At 44.5% G+C, this 25,317-nt stretch overlaps 1 protein-coding gene across 2 annotated transcripts in view; it reads left to right on the forward strand.

The window, feature by feature from the left end:
* Nucleotides 1–2,913: 2,913 nt before the first annotated feature.
* The window catches only part of NHS (NHS actin remodeling regulator), a 336,445-nt gene continuing 314,041 nt past the window's right edge, over nt 2,914–25,317 (forward strand). The window contains exon 1 of one of the 2 annotated variants that reach the window (XM_039504360.1): nt 2,914–3,565. In XM_039504360.1, the coding sequence (XP_039360294.1) occupies nt 3,178–3,565 (388 nt within the window). In that variant the 5' untranslated portion in view covers nt 2,914–3,177. The remainder of the gene's footprint in view (nt 3,566–25,317) is intronic. The other variant, XM_039504349.1, reaches the window with a different exon arrangement.

Raw genomic sequence — 25,317 nt, forward strand, 5'->3', positions numbered from 1 at the left:
TGGCGTCTGACCCAAGGGCAGCCACGCTGTGATTGTTGTATGTCTAGTGATCCCATTGAAACCCAGCCTCTAAACTGTGGATGAGACTGCCAGCAATGTCCCTGTCAAATACAGCTGAGAAACAGCAACACAGAGTCAATGTGGCCATGGTCACAGAATAAGGGACAGAGGAAGAAACCTAAAAATGGTGGGAAGCGCATAGTATTAGAAAAGGCCCTAGAAAAAAATGTGGTATCAATAGATACTGCCTCTCTTTAAGAATTTCACTTGTGTGCATTTTTTAGCATTGTTCCAAACCTTTACTTCCACACACAAGGGGGCGTGGGGGCTAGGTACCCTTCCAACATGAGTTGTGTTACCAGGCCCAGGATAGCTGGAAGGGTGGGTAAATGCACTAGGGAGCGATTTGTCACATGGGTGAGGAAGGGAAAGGTAGAGAAGGAGCAAGATTTGGCTACCTGCAGCAGTGCTGAGTCACAGCAAAGAAGAGATGGTTGAGGCGAACAGTATGGACATGCCTGCATGGCCCTTGCAAGGGGAGGAAGAGAGTCTTGAGCTGCATGAAGCATAGCGAAGGGTGAAGAGCTGGGATAAGGCTGAGCAGGCAGGATACACAGCAGCTGTGGGGTAAAACCAAAAAAACCCTGCTTTTGCCTCTTCTACAGGTGGCCTAATCCAGCGGTTTATCTTGCTGCTTGACAGAGACACTGGGAATGACCAGTAGCAGCCTCCCTTACAGGGAGCTCATCACTGACTAGTGAGTGTTGCAGTGCTGTCTGGGGATTGGTTTGGTCCCTAGGGCTCTGTTCTTACAATCCAGCACTAGCTTTGTTGGCTGGTGCTCTGTATGGTTTAGAATTCCCCTCCTTGTGTATAAATCACAACTGAAAATATTAATGTATTTTGTAGTGGGTTATAAATCTGTGCAGAGAATGAAGCAGGGCTCCTGTAGAAAAAATAGTATGTGCTCATGTAATTAAAGACTGCATCATAATATATATACACATGGGGGGCCAAATTAAGGTTACACAGGCAACCTTAACTGGGAAATTTAACTTTTTAGTGCTTGACTTTGCAACCTTCATGTTTTTTTAGTGGTCGCAGGGTGATTGGCCCCTTTTTTAAGGGGGAACAGAGGTCCAGTGAACCTTTGACTCATCAGCTACCTCCCACTTTGGTTTAAGAGAAGGCACCAGGGCCATATAAAAAGGGAGAGAGGAAAGGAGCAAGTCAGAGCTGCCTGAGGATGAAATGAGATACCCAGAGACAGGCCCTTTTTATTAATCAGGTGCAGGTGTGGGTGGGGAACTGACATTCCCTGGAAAGACCAGGACTGTCAATAAGGAAGGGGGCATTGTGGCTGTCAGAGCTGGAGTCCCTGTCCCTTTGGAGGTGAGGCAGTAGGAATCTGGGGGAAGGCCTGCAGAGAAAAAGCCCCGGGAGGTGATGCTCAGCTGAGAGCAAGAAAGAATCCTTCAAGAGGCCCTGAAGCAGGAAGGCGGGGGACGGGGGGAAGGAAACTCCCCTGAGCATAGGTGCTGGAACTAGGGGTTTGGGTGGCGCTAATGCATCGCCTGGCTTGAAGTGGTTTTCAGTATATACAGGATTTACAATTTGGTTCAATGGCTCTCAGCACCCCCACTATACAAATTGTTCCAGCGCCCCTGCCCCTGAGATACCCCAGGGTGAGCCAAGGAATGGGTTTTGTGGGGCTCTTTTTGCCTCTGTCTGGAAAACTGGAAAGATTCTGAGTGTGGCAGTGGGTCCTTCGTGGGCTGGGCCAAGCCAGCACCTTACAGTTGTGTGGTGTCACTGGGTAAAATATAGATTAGTAATATCTTTCCACTCCACTCGTAGATGTTACATTTAGTGATTAGTGATTACATTTGGCTTTCAGACATTCTATTTTGGAATAATCTCTTGTTTAACAGACTGAAAATTAGCTTTTCCAGGGGCTCTGCTTTTCCTTCTTCTGGAGTGAGTAGTTCATATTTGAGTTTGGAGAACGTTAGTTCATATTCTGACAAACCCGCTCGTATCTTAACCCCTCTGCAACATCCCCGTCTCTTGAAAAGGAGCGAAGATTTGCTAGGTAATTCTCTTGGGGGGGGGGGTGGCGGGGGAAAGACCTGACATTTGTTTTTCTTCATATGAATATTTCTAGTGCCCACACTGCAGCAGAAATGTTCTGGTCTAGGAGAAGGGAGTAAACTTGTCACTTTCCCAGAGTATATTATTATTACTGTGGTAGCCCCCAAAGCCCTAGCCAGGATTAGAGCCAGCAGGGGCTGGGCACTGTACAGACATCTAGGCAGATGCGGTCCCTGCCCCTAAGACTTTACAGTGCAAGGGCCTGATTGTGCAGTGAGCTCTGCCCTGACCTAGGTTACAACCTGCTGCAGCAGCTGAAAGATACATTAATCCACTCTAACTTTCCTTACCACACCCACTAACAACACCTCTCTAGTCGCTGTCAGGTCCATTTTAAAGGGTTTTGTTTTTCAGTTGTGCCTCACTCACACACACTCCTGCCTTTCTGCCTTGCGAGTCTTCAGGAGCTTTCCTCCCCCGCCCCGCACACATCTTCAAACGGATGTTTTCCGACCTGCTGCCAAGCTGGAAATCGGTCCCAGCCCGGCCTCCCCGGTAAAAATCCCCTTCCCCCTGGAGGCATTGGCCGCGCTCCCGCCTGCCCCCAGCCTGGGGCGCCTGCAGTGACTCCCTGTGGTGGAGAGGGGCGATGTCAGTCTCTCCTCCACCTCGTCCCTCCCCGTGTCTCTCGCCTCCTCCCCCAGGCTTTCGGCCGACTCCGGTCTCCGGGTTTTCCGCCCGTCCCGTTGCAACCCCCCCGGAGCTGCCAGCGCCGTGTGCGAGCGAGGCGGGGAGCTCACCGCCAGGGCAGCTGATGCTCAGAGGAGCCGAGAGCGGGGCCGGGCGCCGGTGACTTCCCCCAGCTGAGGGAGCCGCTCGCAGGCAGAGGACGCCGCCCGGGGCGCGCACCATGGGGGACGCGTGGCCGGGCGATGCCGGCTGCTAGCCAGTGAAAGCGGACTCGGGAGAGCGCAGCAGCCCGGCGTGCGGGGCTCGCTGGGCGGCGGGGGCTGGGGCGGGCAGAGCCGCCCTGTGTGTGTGTGTGTGTGCGGCCGGCCGGCTGGCTGGCGAGCCCCGGGAGCGGCGATGCCCTTCGCCAAGCGGATCGTGGAGCCCCAGTGGCTGTGCCGGCAGCAGCCGGCCGCCTCGCTGCTGGACGAGAGTTTGGGCTGCCCCGAGCCCCGGGACCAGCCGCACCCGCAGCCCGAGCCGGAGGAGGCTGCCGCCGTGGTGCCCGCGGAGGGGAAGGAGGCTGCGGCGGTGCTGACGATGCTGGATCTCTGCTCGGTCAGTAACGGGGCCCTGGCCCGGATCCTCCGGCAGCTGTCCGACGTGGCCCGGCACGCCTGCACCCTCTTCCAGGAGATCGAGACGGAGCTGCAGCTGGCCCAGCGCAGGGTGCGGGCGCTGCACGGCAAGATCAGCGGGGTGCAGGGGGTGCTGCGCAGCCTGGATCCCAAGCAGGAGGCAGTGCGTGAGTAGCCAGCCGCGCCTCGGGCCCCCCCGCCCCCGGGGGGGTAAGCCTTGTGGGGGGGGGGGCTCTGTGTGTGATCGCCTGGAAGTGAAGCCGGGGGCAGCCGGAGGAGATGGGCTCTGTCCGGGGCACCTGGAAGGGGGAGAGGGTTTCCGGGCGAGAAAAGTTGGTGCTTTAACAAATGAAACCAGGACGGACTTGCTGAGCTGTGAAGCTGAATGAATCGGTGGGGCGTGGGGGGCGCACGCTTCTCCTAGACCCTTCTCCCAGCTTCGCCCTGCTCCTCCTGGCCGCATCGCCGTCTGAAAAGAAACCAGCCGCTCTGCGAAATGGCCCGAAGTCCCTACCCCTGTCTGGGGGAAGAGGCGACGGGTGTTTGCAGGCTGGATCTGCCGGGCGGGGTGGGGGGGGGGGCACGACAGGTGACCTGGCTGTGAAGTTTGGAGGTTCTGACATGGACCGCTGAGTCCAAGGGCGAGAGCATCTGTTTGGCTCGGGAGCGCGGTTGCCTGTTCAACCCGGTGGGTGGTATGGGATGATCCACCAATCGCCTCCTCACCCATCCCAGCCCGGGGCTCGCCATCCCCGCCTCGCTCAGGAGTAGCTGGCTAGAATAAATGAGACCCGGCCGCTTGCGGTGCTGCCAGGCATTGAGCGTGTGACTGCAGGCACCCGCTGGAGTTGGGTTACGCTTCTCTTGAATTCCTCATGATAAGTAAATACCTGCTCAAGGGGCTGGAAGGTGTGTGGCAAAAAGAGGGGACCGGGCAGGGGGAAAGAGCCTTGCTCTTAGCGCTGCGGGGATGGAAATGCGTGAATTCGGCAGGTTTGTACTTTCCCCACCGTTCAGGTCAGGCAGACTCACTTGATTTGCTGATATTGACCGGTGTCAAAGAGACAGCTCCCCAGCCAGGTTGTTTCGGAGTGAATTTATACACAAACCAATGTGTATCAGTATGTTCCTGGGCGCAGTGTGTGCATCCAGACCGTTTCAATAACAAGAAAGATGATGTCAGTGGTTTCTGACTTACATAAGAAGCTTCCTGACTAGGATTTCTGGGACTGCATAGTCAACAGCGAAGGATTTGACAGGGGATGTTGCGAAGGCCAAAACCATAACTGGGTTAAAAAAGAATTAGATAAGTTAATGGAGGATAGGTCCATCAATGGCTATTAGCCAAGATGGTTAGGGATGCAATCCCATTCTATCGGTTCCCTGAACCTCTGACTACCACATGCTGGGACTGGACCACAGGGAATGGATCACTTGATAATTGCCCTGTTCTGTTCATTTCCTCTGAAGCATCTGGCACTGGCCACTGTCAGAAGACAGGATACTGGGCTAGATGGCTGATTGGTCTGACCCAGTATGGCTATTCTTATGACAGAGGAGATGCTGCAGGATTTATACAAAGGTGCCCAGGGGATTTTTTTCCCAGGAATTTCTGATACTTTTCCAAACCCAACCTTCATTTATCCCCTCCCCCCGTCAGTGCAAATTTCCCTTATCCTTAAGAATATTCCTGACATCCTGCTTAAAATTCTAAGCCCTTAAGTAGAAATAATAAAAATGATAAATCTGTGGGCAGATGAAGTCATGAAGTTTGAGGAGTGACTTTTGTTTTGAAGAGCAACCCCGAGGAATCCTGGAAAAAATTAGATCTGTTGTGGTCAAGGCAATATTGGACTGTTGTTATTAGCAATGAGTGCTTTAATCCTGCTTCCTCTCCAGTCAAAAGCAGTGACAGGCTCTGTACTTCTAACAGCTGTTAATATCTTCAGAATGTGGCTTAATAACAACGATTGACTATAACCATTTTCAGACTCTTAGTGATGCATACATTTCCCAAATATTTGTGAATATGTATTTTTCGTAGGTAAGATTTCTGTCTCAAACTCTGAACTAACACAGTAAAATATATTGAGTCATTTTCTTCTATCTGTATGAGAGCACTTCTCAGCGAGAAACGCCGGCATAGATTTTGCTCTGTTATTCCAGTATGAATCCAGAGTAGCTGCACCAAATTCAGTGAAGTTACTCCAGTTTATATGGGCTAAATGAGGCTGAAATATGGCCAGTCTTTTAAAAAGACATTTGTAAGTGAAACACGACATTTTAAAATTTGTTGTCTCATTTTTCCTCTCTCTCACACCTGTGTGAAGTTGGAATTAGCCCCCTTTTGAGTCAATGAACTTTTTGCAATGATGGTGAACAGAAGCCTGCCCTAGGTGTTCAAAACAGATAGTTAGGATGAGATGCTCAGCTACAGCTAGAGGAAATCAGTGTAGCACCATACTGACTTCAGTGGATTTATGCTGATATACACCAGCTGAGGATCTGGCCCAGGATGATGAAAGAACGTTTTCTGTTTCAGAGTGAGTGCTAATGTATAACTGGAGTGGTTTTTTGCTTTGATTAGAAATGTGTGGTGTGAGAGGATTGTGTGATGAAAGGAGGGGACCAAGTGAGGAAACTAAACCTCTTTGGGCCACATTCTGCTCTCATTTATACCAGTATAAACCCACAGTAACTACACTGAGATCAGAGGAATTACTCTGGATTTATAGTAGTGTGAGAGCTGGATCTAGCCCTGTCAGGGTTTTTTTTCCCCTCTCTTCCCTCCCCCATGGATTGCATTTATGCAGTTTGTATGCAAATTACAGTATGACACACTGATGTTACATTAGTGTAACTCCATGACCTCCATTAGAGTGTCTGGATTTACCCAAGTGTTGATAAAAGCAGAATGTGGCTTTTTACCCAAATTTTAATTGTCCCAGGAGCTACATTTTCAGCTCTTTTGGAGGGGAAAGACTTTGCTGATTCTCTCTCCTCACTTCCCCATTCATACACACCCACACCTGGATAGTGAAGCTATCCCCCTGGATGACTAGATCATGTGAATGCTCTTCTGGAGGAGCCCAGGGAGAATGTCCCTACTTCTCATATGTATATACTGTGTCACCATTGCAATAGCTACTCACACCTACGTCCCACCTCTCCATACACATGTACTAGTACCACATATCTTCCCTCCACCCCCTGTATATCCAGCGTACGGTTCACACACTAATTGACATTACACATTAAAGCACACATCCCATCCTACAGTGCATGAAGATAGCACGTCCAGTTTTTCCATCCACATTTTGCTCATTCATTAGTACTATAGGCAATATGCAATTGTTTTTTAAAGATGGTGGACCAAACTAATCCTTGATATTATTTCACTCAACTCAATGGATGAATTTGGCTCAGCTCCATTGAAATCAATGGAGTTATACCCAGGTTGAATTTGGCCCAGTACTTTTAGCATATCAGGGTGTTGGCCATATTTGCTGAGATGCTCTGCAATATGGTATTAGAATCACAGATCAAGTACACTTTTAAAAGACTGTTATGTTTAAAAGTATTAGTCTGTCTTGCTACTGTAGGGTGACCAGACAGCAAGTGTGAAAAATCGGGACAGGGGGTGGGGGGCAATAGGCTTCTATAGAAGAAAAAGCCTCAAATATCGGGACTGTCCCTATAAAACCGGGACAACTGGTCACCCTATGCTACTGTACAAACACTTGGTGTAATAACACCACTAATTGCAGCACAATGATTTGAGAACAATACTGTCCTATTACTAGGCTGCTGGAAGAGGCACTCAAAACATTGAGCAGTGAAGTTTCAGGACCTTTTTCTCTCTTTCCTAATGAACCAGCCAGATTACAAGATTTCATTATGAAGACATCTAGATAATGAGCCAAATCCATCTCTGGAGTATTCCTGTTGAAGTCAATAACTATATCAGGTAGTCATTTGACCCAATATATTGACAAGTCAGATTACCACTGTTGAGGAATCAAAAAGATGAATGGTGCTGTAAAGAACAGGAAAAAGTCTCTTAAAACTAGTGTATAATAGCAGTGTATATAAGTATTACAGAAAGTAACATTTTACATTTTTAAACTTGAAGAGTTATACATTATTGTCATAAAATATTTGACTAGGGATCATAGGAAAGTCACAGCAGAAAATTTCAAGGACTATATTAGAAGTGACATTTTGTTGGCTTTTATAATAATACATATCCCAAGTTGTGCAGTCTTCTTTGGCCTTAACTTCTTTGTCTCAGGGTCATTATTATCTGACTAATAAAGACCTCAGGATTGTTATTTTTTTGTTTTTTGTTTTAAATTTAGCTTGAGCTTTTCTGCTGTGCAGCTGTAATTTTCCTCTCACTTCTGCTTAGAAATGGGGATTGGGAAATTTACCAGGGATCTGTTAGCTAGAGGAATAAACTAGAAATGTTGGCAGAAGGGCATCATCTAGGTTCAAGGGAAAGATTGTCCCTTTCTCCCCACCCTATCCCTAAACACCCCCAGTTCACTACTAGGATTCCTATCATAGTCCAGTTCCTGGATCCTGGTTAACCTTCCATCTTTCATATATGTCTCTGGTTAATAGGGGCCTAAGAAATTTGAATCCTATCCCACCTTACTGGTGGAAGACAGGAAAGAGCTTTCTCTTTTCCTTCCCTGCCACTCCAAAGTTGACTGTTCTCTACCCTTCTCTCGCTCTCAATTTTTTTGTCCTACTCCACCAAAATTGCTGCTGCTGCTAGAGTTTTCCAAAACAAAAGCAAGATGATAGTGACATGATTTCTGACAGTCTCACTATTGCCTACAGCTTTCTGAATAATAGCAACAAAACTGCTGAGAATCTTATTAGTTTTACTGTGTTGTTTATTGAGAAAGCTGTGAGCATCAGTAGAAGCACAAGATCTGTTTGCAGATTCAGGAAAGCAGCAAGGCATCTGTTCATATCTGGAAAAGTTACTTCATAACCACAAGGGCTACATATGTAACACTTTTTAAAGGAATGCTTCAATTTTGCAGAAATTGATGATGTAGGCCACCCTACTGGCCAGGGAAGGTTTACTAGTAACCAGTGTTGAGTAGGCAGTGGAGTTTTAAAGTCCTGTGATCTCTGAGAATTCTGTAATTGCTGAGTTTATATTTTTTTAAAAAGCGTAAATATTTTATTGAAAATCGAACATCTTTTAAAAGTTTAATCCACGAGAGTAATGCCTCACTTTTTCCTTCTGCGTTTTGCTATATAGCCAGGTTCAGTGCTGTGGCTACCAAGGGACAAGGGAACGCCTTGTGTTACTATGCTTTTCACAAGTTCCTAGGAGCAGATCTAGAGTGCTACAAGGAGTTTCACTACTTTGGTATTTTTTCCTTTAAAGGGACAGTATCAAGATAAAAATAATATCTTAAATTCTTTACTTGCAGATTTACTCAGTCATTTATGACCTCTGCTTATGCAGCTTATTTATTACATTTAACTTGGCTTGGTCACTGGAAATTGACTGGTTAGTTTCACTTTTGGTTTTTGTCAGTTTCACTGTTTTCTCATGTGTTGGTAGAATGCTGCTGAGTATGGGTTTCCAGGACTGCAATGACATGTTTAATCCATAATGATGATCTGCATGCTCCTTCCCCCACACCACCACCATTGTTTTGGGTTTTTTTACAATATCTTTTATTTAGATCTGAAGTGAAGATGATAGTGTCTCCTCATTTTATTATGTTGAAGTCCCAATTGCTGCTGAAATGGAATCTGTAAAGAATCCCCTAAATGAAGTTGTCATAGAGAGCTTCAGAACGGATATGGTTTGCTTCATCAGAAACCCCAGCCTCTTTAGGGATGGGTGTTTCTTTAAAATAACTTTGGGTGCATCCTTTTAAACCATTGAAAAAGCAACACATAATAGCTTTATTTTGTCTTTTGTGAGGTTGAGACAAACGAATTCAGTTAGACTGCAACTCCATTCTGTGCTCTTCCTATTGTGCTGAGGCATGATAGGAGATAAGGAATGGATGACCATCCTGTGTCTTGTATTGCTTCCAATACCAGTAGCCATGATAAAGAATAGATTTTCAGCTGTCCTTAATTCTGTACTCCAATGCTTTTCTGAGTTCAAGACAAACTTGAAACATCTGAATGTAGGGTATTATGGTTTTTTTTTTTTTGTGCTTTAGGAAAAGCACATTGTTGCAATCTAAGGTATCTGAGGTAGAACAGAGCCTCAATGACTCTCTCTCTCTCTCTCTCTCTCTTTATTCTCTTTATTTTATTTAAATCATGTGAACTAGGAACTCAGTCTGGGGCCCATAGAAAAACCTGGAAAGAAAAATTGTGCATTGGCTGTGATAACCAATGCCTTCAATACAATGTCTTTCTCTCACACTCAAAACCAGTGAATAATAGAACACAGTTCTTTGTCCTTCTGGAAATGGACAAGATTTGTGTCTTTTTATCAGTTACCTTATTTTTTTAAGTATCAGAGGAGTAGCCGTGTTAGTCTGGATTAGTAAAAAGCAGCAAAGAGTCCTGTGGCACTTTATAGATTAACAGACGTATTGGAGCATAAGCTTTCGTAGGTGAATACCCACTTGAAGTGGGTATTCACCCACGAAAGCGTATTGAGTGGGTATTCACCCACAAAAGCTCATGCTCCAATATGTCTGTTAGTCTATAAGGTGCCACAGGACTCTTTGTCTTATTTTTTTTAGAAGACTTTTCTCTATGGCACTCTTGAGTGTAGTTCTTCAATTAATGCAACATGATCCAACATTATGCATTTCAGTTGATTTCTCTTGTAGTGTGGGAAAGCAGGAGAGTTCCCCCACTGCTCTGATTTTTATAAGATTGGAGGGCTGATGTCAAATGAGCGGGGACTGTGGGATTTGGAAAACTGAAATGTTGGTTTGCTTGTTTGTTTTTTGCTAGCATTGGAACAATAAAAAATGGAAGAAGAAAACCACGGGGTTAGAGTTTCCGTGCCATGCAATAACATGAGACTGCGTACAGTCTTCAAAAAAGAAAAGTAATTGCCTTTGTTTACAAATTAACAATGCAACTTACTTTTCTCTATTTCAGAAACTATGTAGAGTCAGGTGGAAGGCCTTTTTAATCTATTTTAAGCAATGGATAGAAACGAATACCAAGGACTCTTACAAAAGCACATCTGCAGTGATCTTATGCTTTGGAATCTGGGGTTGCCACCTTGACTCACATTGTGTCATATATAACAATCTGTCCTTCTTAAAATAAAACAAAGGAATAAAATTTAGGCCCCACTGAAGTCAATGGAAAAACTCCCATTGACTTCAATGGTGCTAGGATTTTACCCAAGCACTTTACCAGTGAAAATTCAATAACTCCTAAATAGCAGAGGAATTTGGCTGTTTTGGGGGTCTTATTGCTAATTGAAGAGCCCTTCCGATGAGAGTGACAGATATATATTAAAAATATTAGGAGCTAGATTCTCATCTCATGCCAGTCAGACACCTGGGTAACTCTGTAGACTTTAGTGGAATTAATGGAGCTACTCCTGACTTACACTGTTGTGAAAGGAGAACAGGCCCTATATGTTAATTAGAGATATTGAATGAGGGTCTCAGCTGGTATAAACTGGATAACTCCATTAAGGTCAGTGACGTGACACACGTGTAAAACTGGTGAGAGGGGACTTAGATGTAGATGTGATTTATACCAAATGAGGATCTGGCTTGATAACTTGAGTATATATATATGTTTTCATACAGCCTGCATCTGGTGTCTATTTGAGAATCTTTATAGTTTAATAATGTGGGTAAAACTCTGTGGTCTTTGTGTGTCCTTTTAACGTCTTGCTCTTGGTTCTACCTCCTTTCCCCCTTCTGGTGTGATTCATTTTTAAAATAGATCGTCTGGGAGCTGGGAAGTGAAGGTAAAAGAGACTGTGGTTACTTAAATTCTTTGTGACGGAGACCATGTGGGAGAGTCAATTAGCTATCTGTTTCCACACATGAAAGATGGGAGTTTGATTTCTGGGGGAGGGAAGGGGAAGAGCCTGGAGTGTATCCAGAACCTGTTGGCTAGTTCTGAAATGTCCTTGAACTGAGGGAAGGAATTATTGGAAGCAAACATTAAAATAAAATATAACGGTGCCACTCAAACGCTGCTCTGGCTCAACAAAATCTGACTCTTCTTGCATAGATTTGCCTATTTTATGATTTTTATATTGTAAGGATCAGATTATGGCTGGCCTTGCATAGATATGCAAGGATGGGGAGAAGACACAAGAAGCTATTCTTTACCATGCTCCCCCAAGTGTGGACCAGCCAAAGCTGCTGCCCTGAGTGCAAGGACCAGGAAAGATGTTTTTTCTGAGTGTTGCTGTTGCTAAAGTGGGACTTCGCTCCTTCCCTCCAAGCTGGCCAGCAAAATGTAATCAGTATAGGAGAGTGCAGCTTGTTTCAAAGGCCCTGCAGGCTCTGCTCTGGCATAGCTTTCTCCGACACCCCTGGAAATACTGTACCTGAGACAAGCAGAGATCCTCAGAATTCCCACATATGCAGAGCTTCTCCAGCCTCACCCTCACCCAGTCCGGCTTGTGGTTTAGCAGCCAAAGAGCACCAACCTAGCCCTAGTTATTTACTTGCTAGAACAAAGATAGCGTGAATGCGTTCTCCAGGAGAGTTTCCTTTTAATTGTTTGCTCAGTGCAGGTCACAGCGCTTACCTGAGAGACGACTTTGAATGGTGCAAATGCGGTGAAGTGGAGCGACTCAGTTGATGGGAATCTATTAAAAGCAGAATGTTAGTGTTTTGTCAGTCGCTGTCTCGTATGCTGGGATACATAAGAGTAATTCACCTCATGGCTATGCTGCTATCCCTGATTGTAATTTAGGTAATGTTACTCCACAGTACATTAGGGCTGGCTGAAGGTGTGAAGGAGTCTCTAAGTGAAAGTTGCTGTGGGCGCATCGGTGCCCAATCGCTGCCGTCCATGCAAAATCATTGTGCAGTGAGGGTAACCAGCTGCTTTGTACCTGGAGAAGGCTGCTCTACCATACATCCGCCCCTTTTAAAGGTAAGACTGGACGTGGGAGGACCAGGTGAGAAGGAAAAGAGACCTGAGATGAGTTAGATTAAGAAATCTGTGAATTAAATGCAACTGCTCCCCCAAATTAGGATGATTCTTCAACTGCATTGGGGAATTCCTTCATTCCTCAAATATTCTTTACTACTTTGGGGGCTCTGATGCTGATAGATCCAGGGCGTGATCCCTATCTGTTATCCCACCCCCTGCAGTCGTGGCGCCGACCCTGTCAAAGACTCTCTCTATCTTTTCCATAATTTGAAGGATTAGCACTTCATGGTGCCCATTGATCTTTAATGGCAATGTTTTGGTGTCTGAAGTGGAGGAAATATGATCAGCTTGCGAGAATATTTTTTACAGCAGAAGTGCACAGTTGTGGGGTCTTCTGAGTCAGAGGGCTGGTCTTTTCAAAAACCTGTGTTTCAGATCACTTGCAATCTCCATGTAATTGGAGTTTGACATCAGAATCTCTGTTGGAGAGACTTCAGCGATTAGCCTAGGAAGAGGGGAACTTTTTCTGTGTTACTGAGTGTGTTTTGGGGGCAGAGCAGGAATTTCTTTCCTTCTTTTGATGTATTAGCATCAAAAGAGTCTTAGCTTCATTCCTAATTGCTTCTAGATTTTTAATTTATATACCAGTATGTAAGTAACTGCACGAAGAGATAGCTGTTCAAAAAGGCACAGTTTATAGCATGATTAAAATAAAAGATAGCATCCAGTATATACTGCTGTAATTGAAATATCTCCCCCGAAGACTTTTAGTTTACGTTCTCATTATATCTAACCGCTTCTAATGCACTGCCTGTTTTAACAACTGGCATGTTTTTAGGATGGATGTTATGGCAGATATACTCCCACCATATTTTAACTTGAGTCTTTAAACTGTTGTATCTGTGTATTTGACAATTCTTTTTATACATCTCAGATTCCTCTTCCTTCCCTCGCTCTTTTTCCCCTAAACTTTCTTTTTTTAAAGAGGAGTGGAGGAAAGCAGGAGGGAATTGAAATCTCATGAAGAAGCTGGTATTACATTAGGAGTTGTGTACTTGGAACTCTGCTATATTCAATGAACACTGCACGAATCTGCAATGTATTTCTCAGCACAGGGTGATTCTTTATTTTTTATATATATAGGATCACTGTAATTCTTACAAAACCACTTAGGTTTCCTTTTTGCTTTCAATTGGAGGGATAGTTGGACTTTGAACTGTAGCCATTCAGAGTATGGCACTGAGAAGCTGTCCTGTTAACATGTGCATGTGATTAAGACCAATGAGCATGGGGTTGTGTTGTACTAAAAATAGTCATAACTTGTCAATTCTTTCCACTTCCCTCCCTAAAGTTTATTGTTTAGCTTGCAAATGTTTAGAAGTAGCTTTAAGTTGGGAGCTCAATCTTGCAGCATGTAGATCTGTAACTTTCAGTAATGTCAGGATCAGCCTATTGCTATACCAAGAAGAAAACAGATGGACTGTTTTAGCCAACTGCCTTGTACACTCAGAGCTTGAGTAGCTTTGAATGCACAAACATGGTCTTTCTGCAGGGATCACCGTTTTTATTTGTATTTTGTGTCTTCTGATGCCGTAGCGTACAATACATAATACGATTGCAGCAGCCATAAGAAGATTGCAGAAGGCTAACGTTTGTTGATAATAAAAGTGAGGTAGTCAGCAATAAAAGTAAATCACTGTACTAAAAGTGAGCCTGAGTAGCAACATTTTGTAACCTAATATCCACATTTAAATATTCCCAGCATTTGGTAAAATCAGATAACTTGATTTTTTATTTTAAGCAAAAATTGCTGTGGTGTAAATCATAGATGCTCTGTGTGGCTGGGAAAGAGATGAAATAGGTAGAGCCCTTCAGATTTGCTGATATCTGTTTTATATCCGTGGACCATGTTTGTGGATTGGATACGGATGCAGTTTTGTATCCGCGCAGGGCTCTAGAACAGTGGTCGCCAAACTTTTTTGATTGCGCACCCCTATCATTAAAAATTTCCTGAGCACGCACCCCCAATATATGTATATTTATTTATGTATAAATTATATACATGTACTACTATACTAATATATTATGTACATTATAAAACATACACAAAAATAGAAATGAAAAAAGGATGAGATAACGATGAAATAAACAATATTTTTAAAATATGTTTTTATTTTATTTATTAACGGTACAAAAACCCTTTTTGCTCTCACAAAAAAAAATTATTAATATTTTTTAGTGAGAGCAGTGTGATTGAATATGTTTCATTATTTCTGAACATCTTGTTTTAACACTGTATGATACAGCGGTTCGAAGGTCTGGATTAGGGTTAGGGTGTGGAAGAGCGCTCGGTGGGGGTGTGGGGTCTGGGAGGGAGTTAGGGTGCGGGAGGGCGCTCAGGGTGGGGGTGCAGGAGGAGGCTCAGGGCTGGGGCAGGCAGGAGGTGCAGAGCACTTACCAGGGGCAGCTCCTGTTTGGTGCAGGGGGTGTGCAGGTGGCTCTGCGCAGCATGGCACCACCCCCATGGCTGTGATTCTGGGAGCCACTATTTTGGGACCTACCCGCCACCCCAGGCAGGCAGGGCCACCCGGAACGCAGGGGCTTTAGAGGCTGCAGGGCCCTGGGCTAAGGGGGCCCTGGGCCCTGGCCTGCAGCTCTAAAGCCCCTTTCGGAGTGAGGCCTTGCGAGCATGGGCCGGAGGCCTCAGGAGGAGCAGGGGCAGCTGCGCAGCCAGCGGCCAGAGAGAAGTGGCGCTTTCCCCTTCAAAGCTGGCCGGAGATAAGCAGCACTTTGAAGGGGAAAGCGCCACTTCTCTCCGGCCGCTGGCTGCACAGCTGCCCCTGCTCCTCCACGGGCCGGAGGACTCAGGGCCGCATTCCAAAAGGGGCTTTAGAGCTGCAGACCAGGGCCCAATGGCCCCCTTAACCAAGGGCCCTGCAGCTCTTAAAGCCCCTGCGTTCTGGGTGGCCCTGCCTGGCTGGGGGAGGCAGCTTCCCCGCTTGCTCGCTCCCTTCCTCCGGCCGCCCTTGCCCCCCCATCACCCCCCCCCCCGGCAGCACTCCTCCTGCTGCACCGCCCTTTTGCTCTGGCAGGGCTCCTCCTCCCAGGCCCCCCAATGCATCATCTTGTGCACCCCATTTTGGAGACCACTGCTCTAGAAATAAGATTGGGTCCAAACAGAAGGCAATAATCAACTTCCCACCTTTTCCCCCACCCCCACTCCTCCCATGGTTATTTATCTGACCCAAAGGAAGGGGGAAGGCAGGTCTCAGCATAAACAGGTTCCCTTCACTAGTGGACAGTGGTTTCTGGTGAAGTGCTAAGTGCAGCAGAGCAGGCAGAAGATGCACATTAAATCAGTTATTAGACCAGGCATAAAGGTTCTGAGAAAAGAGTGCACCTCTCAGGTGAACCTCTAGATTCCCAGGGGGGATTGGTACTCCGCATTCATGGAACTTGCCTTTGAACTTACAAAACTGACGATAATCCTGAGTTCTTGGTAAGTGGATTTTGCTTGAGGTTTCAGGAGATGAAATGTACATACTCTTCCCCATCTGCCCCATATTACATTGCTTGGCAGCTGCTGGCACAAATGCAGCTCGCTCTATACCACAGTGTTTGAAGCCATCAGAGATTCCCTCTCTTAGCATGTAGAGGGTGTGGGAGACCTCCTGCATGGTCACTCCACTCGCATATTACCTGTGGAGTTGCTTTGGGAATTCAGGGGCATGGAAAGCTTTGCCCAGGCTCAGCAAGCCCAGGGTAAGTTTCACCCACAGGACAGATCATTCTGTCAACATTGTCTTTTTTCCATTCTGTCTCACCTCCCAGAATTACTGGGTTTGTTAACTAGTTTCAAACTAAAATCACTTTTTGTCTTCTGTGCACTTCCTTTAGCGGCTAGCTTTGGCCCTTCCTACCGCCTTAACTCCCTCCTTCCCTGCATCTTCAGTGCTGCATTTCTCAGGAGACGCAGTGCAGAAGTTATGCCTCTATCTCTGCCTTAATGGTAGAGGCAACCCCTCCTCCCCGACCTTACTATGGACAGGAGTGGTGATACTAATTTTTATTAGTGTGGTTTATTCTCCATTGATTATCTTTAATGTGTTGCTGTCTTGTTCAGGTAATAAACTGCTGAAAACTTACTAAGGTTTAATTTAAACCAAACCAAGCCAAGCCTGCTTCTAATGGATGTTGTAAATGGATTATTGTCCTTAGCACATTAAAAGCTTCTTGTGTTAAGTTCCTTCGTTTTAAGGGTGCAGTATATCTTGTTGCAATGCTCTCCAGTACTCGATCTCATTGCAGGCTTACACCAAGGAGGGGAAATCAACTAAACTAACAAATTACAAATCAATTATTTTTGGGGGCTTCAGCAGTATTCCTAATTTATATTATACTTTGGCTTGATCCTGCCTTGACGCGCCCCTGTACAGACAAACAATGGGATAATCTGGAGTTTGGATGTAATAACCTGCAGCCTGCTATTTGGATGAAGTGCTCTGCTATAAGCAAGGGGCCATATCCTCAGCTGATGTAAATACCCACTGGGGATTGGGCCCAGTAAGTATAAGAGATGCATAACTGTCCTATGTGCTCAAATTTCCCCCAAATGTGATGTGATGTGAACCAGAATAGAAAGATGTAGCACCATGCACCAGTTATCTGCACTCTGTCACCTGTACGGACATTAAACAAATACATCTCTTCAACCAAACTTATTCCTGGTGTAAGTCCATTAAATTGAGTTACATTGGCAATGAATCTGACCCCTCATGTATATCTTATTTAGTACACAAGATGGAATAACCAATGCCCTTGAACCTCCTATAGCTGTGTACTCACTTAGGGAGCTATCTGTCTATATCCTAAATCAACAATCCAGACATAAAATCTAGGATGGGGTATCATGTGGAATTGAGGAAGAATGTTGGGCCCATAAATTAATGAATGGATTACAGCTACCTCTGATAAGTGTAATATGGATAATGTTCATTTGTGTAATAATCCAGGTGTAATTTAATACAAATTATTAATGTACGTTAGCAATAATCATTTATCTAACTGTTCCGCAACTCTGTCTTAGAACATAACTGAAAGGAAATTGGTTAAATGAAATATTAGAGGGAGCTACAAAATGTTGCAACCCTTAGTGATTTTTCTTGGAGCCTAACCCCTGGGTGACAGCAAACACGACTTGATGGAGGTGTTAGCATAGCAATTGCATTATTGTGATGTGAGACGACATGGTGCATGTGGTCCTATGGCTCCTTTATCATCTAATTGTCTATTGGACCCTCTTTCCAATTGTTGAGATAGACTAGACTAATGCAGGGCCACCAGCTCTGTGTGTATGTGTGCACACACATACATAATGGGAAAGTACATAAGAAAGAAATGGCAGAGGACATCATGTAAAGGCAAAAGGCTTCAGAACATTGATCATATTGAACGTAGAGTATATAGGGAAGAAGAATTCTTATCATAGCCACACCAGCAACAACACATCTGCAAACAAAAAGGCCAAGATACAGTACAAGTTCCACTGTCCAAATAAAGCAAAGATTAATCTCTCTAATTTTTTTAACTGTACATATTTCATCAAATGGTCAGAGTTTGGGACAATGTGGTGTCTCAGTCAGTCTTTTAAGATAGCTCATTTGCTGTACAACATTTGTTTGTTTGTTTTTAAAAAACTAGAACAAATTTTATAATGAAGCAAGTTATGGACTAACAATGCCGAAGTCTTAGAGTCAATGTGATCCTGTGGATTGATGTGTGGATGCAAACCAACAGTACTTCTATTGTACTGGAAAATTGTGGGGCATAGCTACTATGTGTAGCAAAATGGTGCTGGCTGGTAGCAATATAGATACGGTGCAGACTAGAACGGAAGAAGGTGGTATGGCTCATTTCTGGGCAGCTCCTGCAGGCTGATCCGAGGACTAGCATGGTAATAAATTTCTTTTTGATCTCAGAGGCACAGATAAATCTGTGTGCGTGTTTGAGGAGAGATGAAGGAGAATATTATGAAATGTAAAGAGAGAAGAGTATCCACACTTGAATATGCTCATTTATATGCGGCTGTTGAGGCTGGCCTAAATATGCTGAGTTGATACTGATGTGGAGGAATCTCTCCTACTGGATGTAATGGACAATCAGGCTTATCGTTTGGAGACTTGGGGCTAGTGGTTTTTGGTTGTGCTTGTAGTTTGGATGTGTTAATTTAGGCACCTCTCCATTGAATATATTGCCCAAATTATATGGCAGCAACTGACTGAAAAATGAAATAAAGAGCAAGATAACCATGACCATTTAACACCTCATCCAGTGAAATAACAGTACTAGCTACTTTGTGAAATTAATTCTCCAGGGAGAGGGAGAGAAGAATTGTATGCAAACTGATGTAAGTCAATGGCATAATTCTGAGATTCACTGAAGGCATGTTGTATTTATAATTGCAAAAACTATGAGTCTATGACCTTTAGTTTGTTCCTCTGTAAATAGAGTTGAGCCTTAGGCCAGGTCTACTCTATAGACCAGTGTTTCCCAAACTTGGGATGCCGCTTGTGTAGGGCATGCCCCTGGCGGGCCGGGCCGGTTTGTTTACCTGCCATGTCCACAGGTCCGGGCAATCGCGGCTCCCACTGGCCACAGTTTGCTGCTCCAGGCCAATGGGAGCTGTGGGAAGTGGCGTGGGCCAAGTTTGGGAAACACTGCTATAGACCTATATCAGTATAACTATGTTGCTCAAGGGTGTGAGAAATCCACATCCCTGAGTGATGTAGTTATACCTGCCTAACCCTCCATGTAGACAGTGCTGTGTTGTTGGGAGAGCTTCTACTGCTGACATAGCTGCAGTCTCTCAGGGAGGTGGATTAACTACTCCAATGGCGTAGTACCATCTTAACTAAAGCCCTACAGCGGCGCAGCTGCTACAGTGCAGCTGTGTTGCTGTAGCGCTGTGTGTGAAGACAAGCCCTTAGTCTTGTCATCTGTATATCGATAGATACAGCTACATTCTGGCCTCTTTTGCTACACGCCTGTAGCATGTTCTTTTGTAGCTTCTTGATTTCAGTGGCATAAGCCAGATGGGCAAATGCCTAGGGCTGAATGATGGATTGCATATCACATAAATATCCCAGTAGTGAAGGCTAGAGCTCATATGAATCAAGGTTTGGTCAGGATTTCAGGGCATAGACAGGATGATTCTGCTACCTCAGTCTTTTCTTCAGACCATATTTATTGGTTTTGAGGATTTAAACTCAAAAATACCAAAGAATGTCTTCATCTGCAGGCATGAATATCTATCTGCATGTGTGCTACTCATTAACTTTAGTAGGATTTGCATAAAATCTTGTGCAGCAAGATGGGAGCCCTCTCTCTCCTTTAAAATACATAAAGCCATTTCCCTTCTCTTTTCAATATCTTGGCTGTAGATCCAACTGGGATTCTAGGATTGGCCAGCCCCTGGCTTTTTTTACTCAAGCCCTGATCCTGCAGTGATCCTGCCTGTGGGGTCCCCGGGAAGTGGAACACAGCACGGTGCTGACCATACGGCATGGTGCTGACCATGCAGCATACGCTGCAAGATTGGAACCAAAGATACCAAGTTCTGTCCTGGGAAAATACTTTAGTGCCATTTCTGTAGAAAGTACATCCCCTTTCTGCTGCGTTACGCTGCTGGTACTAGGCAGATTGTGTTTGCTGTTATTAATGCAGTTCCTGAGATTTACAGATCTTAACCTCTTTCTGTCTGCTGCATCCTTAAAACCCAGTTGTCTTTTTGAGAGGTGGCTGGTTCCAATGAGAATCACTTGTTGGCAGTGCATGATGCCTTCCTTCTGGGCTGTTGATTCTATGAAAGGATTGTTTCAGGGAGGGGTGGAGGAAGGTGTGTGTGGGAGGAATGGAGCGGGTGATGAAGAGGCTGTCTGGCTGTGAATGGGCTTTTGGTAAAGCATTGATTCAAGAAGCTGTACTGCACGATGTTTAAAAGCACTCAGATGCTGCAGTCTTTTGCCTTGTACTTTCCAAAGGCCCAATTTGAGGGGTGGTGCTTATCTTTAAGTAGCTGGATCACAAGGAGATTATTGTTCTCTTGGGTGCTGCGTAATTTTGCTTTGAAAGAAAGTTTAGCTGTAAGTACTGGGATAAGGGACACACGGATTCAGTATAACGTTGGGCTGGGATGTATTGTGTTTGCATAGTATAGGAGAAAATTGCAAATGTTGGGCAAGTTTCATCCCTGGAGTAATTCCATTAACATCAATAGATTATCCCAGGGAGAAATTTGGCCCAGTGCCTCTACTGCTAATGCCAGAGAAGTTCCGATCTGTGGAATCTCACTGTAAATGAGATTCTCTTTATATTGTACATGCTGGCTGTTAGCACTAGATATTGTATAGCTAATTAAGGGTGAAAGTCAGCACTTGAGTGCTGCATGGCCTTGGACTGGCCCAAGTCCCACTTAAGTTTTCAAATCAAAACTCAAGTGAGACATAAGTACATAGCCCGTATTGCAAGGGGTGAATATCACCCTAACTGTGTAATGCTGAGTTTACCATTGTGAAACTCCCATACCAAACAAGCTTTAAAAAGTAGTCATGTTTTCTGATCTGATATAAAATTAGATTGTTCATCTCATCCCATGCACCCATTGAAGCCTGCCTTATTCTGACACAGTTTCGATGACAGCTAGATTGCGTTTGGAAACACCATCGTGCTATTTACTAGAGCCTATTTCATGCCAATGAGCTACAATTATTTATTACAAGAAAATGTGGAAAGCTGCTACTTTTGTGGCCTAAACTGCCAGCAGTCAGTGTGACCTTCAGGTGAAAACATGGGGCCCAAATCCTATAAGGCACTGGTAGCTTCCCAGGGAATGCTGAGCATATTCAGCTCTACAATGGGCTGGGGAGGAAGGCTGGTCTAGTGGCTAGGACTTGGGAGAGCTGTGTTCAGTTCCCTGCTCTGCTAGAGACTTGCTGTGTGATCTTGGACAAGGTTCAGGCTTGGGGTATGGTCTATGCTCCCAGGTTATGCCGGTATAGCTGTGTTGGTTAGGGGTGTGGGTTTGTTTTAAATCTGTCATAGCAATGGCAGCAAAAGCACTAGTGGAGATGTCATTATACTTACCAGAAAGCCACTTACCTGGTATAGCTTATTTTGCTCGGGGAACAAGTGTAACCTATACTGGGAAAAAGACTGTTTTGCTGGCATGTCTTTGCTAGGAGAGTTTGCCAACATAGCGGTACCAAACCTTTTAAATATGGACAAGGCCTTAATCTCCCTCTGTCTCATTTCCTCATCTATGACATGGGGATAACAGCACTTCCCTACCTCACTGGGGTGTTGTGAGGATAAATACAGGAGAGATTGTGAGACACTGTGCTATTAAGATGATGAATGATACATGAATACCTAATACATTGTTAAGTATGCTCTGCAAGTGACTAGCACTTTGCAGGATTGAGGCCTTACAGGGCAATGTTAAAATAATTCTCTCTGTAATGGACCAATGCTTTCAATACCATGAAGCGCTGATTGGCCAAGGAATATCACCGGCACATACAGATGACATTTTCCATTCCTTCCCTAAACAAATAGGGGTTGTTATTATTGAGAATGCTGGGACATTGTCCCTCAAAGACAAAACTTTAGTTACAGTGACATCTGCAGCTGCCACTCTTTCAGGAGCTGGACTGTGGTGGAAGAATGTGCTGCAACACTTCTGTAACAGGGTGCTGGCTAGGAGAAACAAGCCAGGCCCCTGTTAGCCCTGTTCCAGAGGAAAAAGGGTTAGTTGGGCTGGCTGAGGGGCCACACCCTAATTACCAGAGGGGATCCACCTGCAGGCCTCGGTAGCCAGCCTGCCCTATAAAGCTGTCTAAGAGATAGGAAGGGTGGGGAGACAGGAAAGGGGGGAGAGACAGGAAAGTGAGGAGTGTGGGCTCTAGATCCCTGCTGGTTGGGAAGCTAGTAGTCTCTAAGAGTGTGTGTTGGTCTCTGTAAATACTTGTAAATAGTAGGTGGTGGGAACGGACACCAACAATAAAAGGACATGGGTGCTGCACCTTGGTTGGTCTCTGGGTGTTTTTCGGCCGAGGCCGGCAAGGACCAGGTTACAACTTCTTTACATTACAAGCTACATGTCCTGATTAATTACAGTTGGGTAAAGATGAGATTCTGCCATGGGACTTGGTTTAATTAAAATATAGTGCTGAGAAGTTTAATAAATGTCTGATGTGTACTGTCTGGCTGCTGAGTGCTAATGTTGCACTTTTTAGCAACCTTTAGCTGCTCTCTTCTAACTTCAGTCACAAAGAGCCCACAGATACCCGAAGGGGAAGGCTGTGCTGGTGTGGTGGAGATAGCCTGGAAGTGCAGGATCTAAAGCTTGTCTTGTACTGTTGAGTGGAAAAATTACCATCATGCGTGTGAAATGTGAATTCAAATGTGAATTTTGTGCATGTGGTCTTATTTTGTTTCTTTCCGGTTTCCCTACTCATCTGCATCCAACTCTTTCTATTTTCACTTTTTCTTACATTTTTTGTAATAGTCACCACTAATCTAAAACAACAACAATAATGAAGTGTCTGCATATAGCGTCTGTTTAAACTGTAGAAGGCGCAAGTTCTTCTAACATGCTTTTTGTTAGTTCAGGCTTGGGAGAGACCCAATGCTCCATGATAGCCATATGTTAGCAGTGTGTCCAAGTGTTACCAATGTAAATGTTGCAAGATTTGCATGTAGGTTTTGCATCTCGTCTACAATGGAGTCCTGCACAGTATTAAAAGCTTACTATTTTAAATCTACAGTTATGGAAAGATTGTAGCTTTGCCTCTGCAACTGTTACCTTATTATGATTATTAATGTAATATTTACTGTTTACTCCCCCACTTTCACTGTACCTAGACATTAAGGAGGTGGGAAAGTGTAGATATTGTAGACCTCCTTCACCTGGAGATTTTGTCTATGGTGTCCGTATGAGCTCTCTCAAGAAAGATAACCCCAGTTAACCTCTGACAAAGAAGGTTTCTGGGTCATATAAGATTTGTCTGGGGCTCCTGGGGAGAACTAGTCAGAGCAGATTGCATCAAGAAACGAAGCTTTTGCCCACAAAGTTCTAGGAGAGATCCTGAAATGTCAACCTGTCCCTTAGCACTATAGTGTTTTGCTTTGCCTAGGCGTAGATTAGAATTAAGCCTACTTCACTTACCAACAAGATAGACTTGCATTATATTTAGTTCTGACCTCCATTCACTTAGAACTGTTGTTCTTAAAAATACATCGCTGGTAGAGTAAGCAGCACAGTGGCACAATTTGGACTGAACCACTAACCAGGTTGGCACTGCAGAAAAAAGAATAGGGAAAGATTTGGGGGAAATTAAAATAGCTTCCTTCTGATAGCTGCTGGTGTTACAAGAGATGAAAGAAAACGTAAAAATGAGTCTTTTACTTTAAAAACAGTCCCAGAAGAATGATTCAGTTATAAACTAGTTTTTTCAGGACCTGCAGGTGGCTTGTACACTGTAGTTAGATCCCTGTTTTACCTTTTACATTCAGATCTGCAACTTAGTTCTTTTTAGGGGAAAAAAACCTCTTAGTTTTACAGTGTGAGATCTGTAGTTTTTCAAACCTGCCCTCTTGTAGTATGATTACACATCTCATTTCCAGAAGGGAATGCAACTGTGATTTGATACTGACTGTTTCAAATCTATTTATTTAAAGTATGCTTGTAAGATCTGAAATTCAGTAGGTTGGTCATACAGAACTACAGGACAAATCTGAGATCCTTCCTTCTGCCGACACGCCCCATCCAGCAGAACACATGAGTTCTACACAACAGGGCAGCTGTAGAGTTGCCAATCCTCCGGGATTGGCCTGGAGTCTCCTGGAATTGTCATTGATCTCCCTGTGACTATTGAAAGCAACCCAGGAGATTTTAATAGGATATTTTTAAAAAATGACATTGTCATGTTGGAAAAAAGAAATCTCCCGGAATAGCTTCAGTCAGAGTTGGCAACCCTAGGCAGCTGGTCAAGGGCCAATCACTACAGATATTCAGGCAGCATACTACAGTCCTGGGAATAATCTGAAGGAGTAGTTCTAAAATATACAGTCCTAGGGATCAGAGTGGACTATGTGGGATTTTCTGTTCTTATTGTGTACCCTTCTATAATCTTGTCTTTTGAAGCATTTAAGAGCTTGAGGAACCATGATTAAAAGCCTCAAGTGCCATGCTTTTCCATTTATCCTCTAAGAGGATCGGCACCAGTTTCACTGCTCTGATCCATTATAAGAACTCGCAGAGAAAACAGACTCTGATTGACTTCAGTAGGCTTTTGGTCAAGCACTGAGTGCAGTAAAGGAGCATTATCCCTTATAATGTAGCAAGAACAGTGTTGAATAGCTGAAGCCATTGTATTCTTTTCCACCTAGGTTCATATGCCACACCCATCACTGTCATAGCTGTGCGTATCTCCTTCCCTATCTCCCTGTCGATTGGACACGTATATTAAGTACATTGTAATTGCAGAATTATGTATCAAATCCTTCAAATAGCAAGGGTAGGTGAGGCATACAGATGTAATGGATTTGAAATCTACCTTTTTTCTCTCTTCCTGGTCTTTGAAGTCAAAGATTGCTTGCTTCCACTTCATGAGAAATCCCAAAGGGTAGAAGAAAGTATTTCAGAAGCTTTGCAGAACCATTCAACATAGTTTAAACCCACTGTTTATTTGAACCGCTGGAGGTCAGCTCTATTTTTCAGCAGGATAATCTGGGCATCTCTTGCAGAAGAAGAAGTTTATCCCTGATGTTGCGAGAATGT

The sequence above is a fragment of the Mauremys reevesii genome, linkage group 1 (assembly GCF_016161935.1).
Source record: "Mauremys reevesii isolate NIE-2019 linkage group 1, ASM1616193v1, whole genome shotgun sequence".
Lineage (NCBI taxonomy): Eukaryota > Metazoa > Chordata > Testudines > Geoemydidae > Mauremys > Mauremys reevesii.